This window comes from Limulus polyphemus, unplaced genomic scaffold (assembly GCF_000517525.1).
Source record: "Limulus polyphemus unplaced genomic scaffold, Limulus_polyphemus-2.1.2 Scaffold1749, whole genome shotgun sequence".
Classification (NCBI taxonomy): Eukaryota; Metazoa; Arthropoda; class Merostomata; order Xiphosura; family Limulidae; genus Limulus; species Limulus polyphemus.
Window position 1 is genome coordinate 193583 of NW_013667359.1, and position 6112 is coordinate 199694.

The 6112-nt window shown below is 36.1% G+C and overlaps 1 protein-coding gene across 1 annotated transcript in view; it reads left to right on the forward strand.

The window, feature by feature from the left end:
* The window catches only part of LOC111087118, a 38033-nt gene that overhangs the window by 11975 nt on the left and 19946 nt on the right, over positions 1–6112 (forward strand). The window contains exon 2 of the mRNA XM_022392606.1: positions 3137–3430. Within this exon, the coding sequence (XP_022248314.1) occupies positions 3137–3430 (294 nt within the window). The remainder of the gene's footprint in view (positions 1–3136; positions 3431–6112) is intronic.

Here is a 6112-nt window from a genome sequence, read left to right on the forward strand (position 1 = left end):
ATGACTTGTGAATGCCTCTTTGAAGTCTGCTGACTTGTGACTACCTCTTTGATGTCTGTTGACATGTGAATGCCTCTTGAGGTCTGTTGACTTGTGAATACCTCTTTGAGGCCTGTTAACTTGCGAATGCCTCTTTGAGGTCTGTTGACTTGTGAATGCCTCTTTGTGGTCTGTTGACTTGTGAATGCCTCTTTGTGGTCTGTTGACTTGTGAATGCCTCTTTGTGGTCTGTTGACTTGTGAATACCTCTTATGACAAGGGCCTTTTGTTGTGGGCCGCTTCCTGTAAGAAGAATAAGTATTCTTCCAGGTTGAAAGGCGTCTTGAGGTCATTCTTTTAGTAATGAGTTGAGGTCTTGAGGGTCTTGACCTCTTACAAGGACTCCACCTTTGGCTAGTTTTTTATTTCTAAAAGTTTTGCCTGTGGGTTACATCTTTTTACCTCTGCCGTGAATTGGGGTTCTCTGTATTGTGTTCGGATGCCTTCAGTGATGATGGTGTAATTTGGTTTGTTAATAGAATCTGTTGCTGATGTATTTTTTGTCTTTTTTCTTGTGTTTGTTTGGTGCTCTTCTTTTTTTGATTTTTTTTTGTTTTCTGTTAATTCATGTTCTGTGTTCTTCTCTTTTGTGTCAATGATGTTAGTGTATGGTTGAGATGTGTTACGTGGTTCCTTGCATGTTTCTTTGTTTTGTTCATTACGCATAGATTCAGAAGCGTTGCTTTCATCATCTGAGATATTGTTGTCACTGCTCTCTGAGTCTTTATCTGTGTATAGTATACTGTCCGACGTTGGTTTGGGTTGTTGATCTTCTTGTTAGTGCTCTTTGTTCTCTCTGTGTTTTAAGTCTTTGTGAATTGTTTAATTAACATGTTGGTACTATGGCTATTACTTTGTGTTTTTTTTTTGTGTTTTGTTTTTTTCTGAGGCCACTATTGCTAGGCTTACCTTTTTTGGTGCTCTGAAGAAGTTCCTGGGATACATTCTTCAGCCTTGACATGGCAGAGTCACACTTGAGTTGTTCCACACCCTTGTTCTGTTGGGTTGTCAAACACTAAACAGAAGTTACTGGTGTTATTTCGCACTTCACTCGATGAAGTCGATAATTTGTTTATTTATTTTTTAATTTCGCGCAAAGCTACACGAGGACTAGCTGCGAGAGCCATCTCTACTTTAGAATTGATAGACTAGAGAGAAGGCAGCTAGTCAACACCATCCATTTCCAACTTTTGAGCTACTCTTTAACCAATGAATAGTGGGATTGACCGTCACATTATACCGCCCCACGGCTGAAAAAGCGAGCATGTTTGGTGACGGCGATTCGAATCCATGAACTGCTGACTGCGAGTAGAGTGCCCTAACTAGCGGGCCATGTCAAGTCCGAAGAAGTTTAGCATATGTTGTAGACTGTACGTTATATATAAAAGTTCTTATTGTTCTTGTTTGTCTGCTTCAGTTCTCAGTACAAAGAACTAATACATGATCCTCTCAACCTTTTTTCTTCAGCGGAGGAAGCAAATGTTACCTGAAGGAAGGGCTAAAGTGCATAGAAGATCTGTACATAGTAATTCCACGGAGATTAGGGGGTATGGCTCCTGTAAATGGGGCATTTATGGACTTCAAACGAAACAATTCCTAAAATGTGCGTGTTAAAATGCGGACAGTTAGTGTATGACAGCTTTAAAATCATTAACAGTTATTAGCCTACTACCAACGAGCGTAGATATTGGGCTACATATCCCCCATAACCGTTGTTTTTCCGTCTATTTTATTTTAATAATAACATAGGTAATGTTTTCTTCATTTGATGATATAAGATGATATAATTGATAATCCAACTTTGATTAGAGGTGATGAGTTATTTACCTTGTGTATACTGGATCTAGCAAATAGTTGTACAACACGTGTTATTAACGTTGAATACAAAACGTTATTTGCACGTGACATGTCATATTTCCGGTTAATATATGTATTAATATAACTTTGGTTAGTGATGATGAGTTGTTTAACTTGTGTATACTGTATGTTATTAAAGGTGAATGCAGGACACAAACAGCTTAGCACCTAATGTTGCAAGAGGTAAAGTCAGGGTGTTGTAATCAATAACTAGTGGTAAGGGCAGAATGTATACGTTAAGTATATTATGCTACCATTATGAATGTAAGATATAAAATCTATACCAGTTGCGGTGCTTCTGTTGATTTGAGGATGTCAGTGTTGTGTACTTTTGTTAATAAGATTACAATATTTATCTTAGTAATATACGTTAAGTATATTATGCTACCATTATGAATGTAAGATATAAAATCTATACCAGTTGCGGTGCTTCTGTTGATTTGAGGATGTCAGTGTTGTGTACTTTTGTTAATAAGATTACAATATTTATCTTAGTAATGAAGGACAAAGAGGTAATCCCATAAGTAGAGTTGCCCTTAGTCAATACATGTCGTAATAATTACATAATTTATGTTACATGTAAACATTTTTCATTTTAATAACTACATATTTGTGTACCCTGTGGCACAATATTAAATCTGTAGCTTATAATTCTAAAAGCCGTGCTTTGATACGTGTGGCGGGCAGAGCACAGATAGCCCATTGGGTAGCTTTGCGCTTAACAACAAAAAACAAAGCTATTATATCTAACATATTTGTGTTACTGGTGGTAGACGCAGAATGTAGTCGTTGTTGTATAACTTGCGTAATTAGTCTTGGATACAAAATGTATCGTCGCGTAACTTGAGTTACTAGATGAAGAAAGTAGTAGCTACATAACTTGTAGTACTAGTGGTGAATGCAGGATTCAGTCATTATGTAACTTGTGTTAGTAGTTGTGAATACATATGTAATAATTATGTAATTTGTGTTAGTAGTTGTGAATACAGATGTACTCATTATATAATTTCTGATTGACTGATTGATTGATGCAGAATGTATACTCGTTTGTGTACAACATTACTTGTGTTTAGATGTAAGTGTACAGTTATATAAGTTGTTATACAGTACTCTTCATGTAGGCTGTAGTAAATAAGATGTATTTTTCACATTGCTACTATAAACATTATATGTGTTAATCAGTTTGCGGTTGGAATATAACTTATACATAACGTAGAGCTATTTCTATATTCCAACACAGTAAGCAAGTCGATCATCAAGGAGGGCTCCAGCCAATACATTAGAAGTGGCAGCACTATCACATTGAGTTGCGTTATTCTAGAAAGCCCTGTTCCTCCAGATTATGTCTTCTGGTACCACAATGGTCACGTGATTAACTATGACACTCGAGAAGGCATTGAAGTGAAAACAGAGAAAACTTCACAGACGACAAGCACACTACATATAAGTAAAGCTCGTCCGAGTGATTCAGGAAATTATTCATGTGTCCCGTCAAACGCAGATCCAGCAGAAATTGGGGTCCATGTCTTAAATGGTATGATATGTATTTGTAATGTATGTATTATAAGGTTAGAAATAGCTCGAAAAACTCTGTGTGTTTATACTACTGGAGTTCCGTTAAAAACTGGCTGATCTACTACAACTGTTTCTACAATCATTGATTTTAACCTGCCAATATTTCTTACGTAAAATACGATTTTAAATTATTGACACCAGTAAAAAACTTGTCTTTACTTCCTAAACTTGACTTATTCCCTTTTGTAGGGGATAAATACGTTTTATCGATGTTTTATGTGTTTTTTTTTATTATTATTATCTAATAAAGCTAATATTTCTAAACTCCGAATATTTACTACACTGCTCAAAATAATTAAAGAATAATGAGAATAACTTGCTTGCTCTAGGTGCGAAAACGTACAGCTACTGTTAACAAATAATGCCAATGGCATCACTGAGCTTATTTTTATTCAAAGTAAGTATCACGTGAACAGTCATGCAACTATATATGTACATATCTCTTATTTAAGACCATTTCCACATACACATATTTGGTTCTACAAAATTAGCATACAAAGAACTGGTCAGAAAGCGGTTGTTTATCTGCCTCTCAGTTGTATAGAAAACCGAAGGAAACTGTGTGTGTTTTCATGTTCACAAACACACATTTGGTTCTACAGACCTAGCTAGAAACTGCTCAAGCATAGCAAGTCGTTAACAAGTTGATACAAGTTTTACAAAGTGTAAATGGTTGGTGTTCTGGACACTACTTGACAGTATAGACTCAACGAAACCAGCAGGCATAATATTTCCAACTAAATCAACAGTTCAGAACAGCAGTTTGACGACAAGCCAGATACAACCAGATTGCCTTCTCTATCCAACTGAATCAACAGTTCAGAACAGCAGTTTGACGACAAGCCAGATACAACCAGCTTGCCTTCTCTATTCAACTGAATCAACAGTTCAGAGCAGCAGTTTGACGACAAGCCAGATACAACCAGATTGCCTTCTCTATCCAACTGAATCAACAGTTCAGAGCAGCAGTTTGACGACAAGCCAGATACAACCAGCTTGCCTTCTCTATCCAACTGAATCAACAGTTCAGAGCAGCAACTGAACAGCAAACTAGAATAAAAATGGTCAAAAGTAGGTTTTAGAAGGGTTGAGCTTTATGCCAATTAATGGTGTGGTTTCTCGAACTCATCAACACAAAAGAGCCCTCACCTTCAGTAGAGTAAAGAACATATGGATTGGTTAAACGATATCATGACGAACGGCTTACTCAAAAATAAATCACTCTTCCCATTGCAGCAGGAAACGAGACACGTGCACATTCAGAGAATATATCCAACCTCAATTTCACGAAGTAAAAAATGCATGTGGCAGTCACGCCATACTGGTTTGCGCAGGGATGAACACTTTTGTCCACGATGCCATTTATGTGCTATAGAATGGCACGATGAATATCACACAACATCGGGATGTAGTCTTACAACCATTAATGTTGCCATATGCACGTGAAGTCGTTCAGTACTTTTTTTTCTAGTGAATGATAACTTGCATCTCCAGTGCACATAACTGTTAAGCAACTTCTTGTGAGACGAGGGTACCGAGCTAATGTAGTGGCCGATGGACTCATTGAACATGCTTTAGGGGGATGTTTGGAAGAAAGTGACTCACCCCCAAGCAACTCTCATGGAGAAAAAGCTAATTGCTTCAGTAGTCTAATGATTTTCTCCATTAATGTATGAACTGCGTGAATGTTGTAGTTGGTAACAAACGTTTTCTAACCATTTCTTGGGGTACAAAGCCTGTAGTACTAAACATACATTTACAGACATGGACTACAAAAATCAGCCGTTAACATATCGAATTACATGACTGGTCACCTAACACTTATTATGCATAGATGTGAACACAAGGATGCCATTGGCCTTATTTCCTAATAGTATCTGTGCCTTGTTACTCCTAGAATGTTAAAAAAACTACCGTGATAATCCTTTAATTTTTTGAGCAATGTATTCGGTATCTAATTAATCTTATTTTATATTACCCTTTAATATGAAATAACTATTATTGTCAACAATTTACAATAGATGGTTTTGTGTTTATGATGAGTAAGTGTTATATCTATATTTATGCATTTTTTTCAGTATTTAAATGATTTAGAGTAACCACTTATGTTTTTCTTTCTTAAAAAAAAGCAAGAGAAACATGAAAATATGCAAATTTGATGTATAATAAACTCGACAACTTAATGATATGAAGCCATATAACAAAACGAATTTCACGTAGAAAAAACAAAGACTTCGCGATCCTTGTGTGGCTATACAATATGCAAATCTAGACGTGTAGTAAGCTAAATTAATTAATATTAATATACAATAAATAACCTTGACGTGTAGTAAGCTCGATTAATTAATCTTGTGTGTCTATACAATATGTAACCTTGACGTGTAGTAAGCTAGATAATTAATCTTGTGTGGCTATATAATATGTAACCTTGACGTGTAGTAAGCTAGCTTAATTAATCTTGTGTGGCTATACAATATATAACCTTGACGTGTAGTAAGCTTGATAACTAATCTTGTGTGGCTATATAATATGTAACCTTGACGTGTAGTGAGCTTGATAACTAATCTTGTGTGGCTATATAATATGTAACCTTGACGTGTAGTGAGCTTGATAACTAATCTTGTGTGGCTATATAATATGT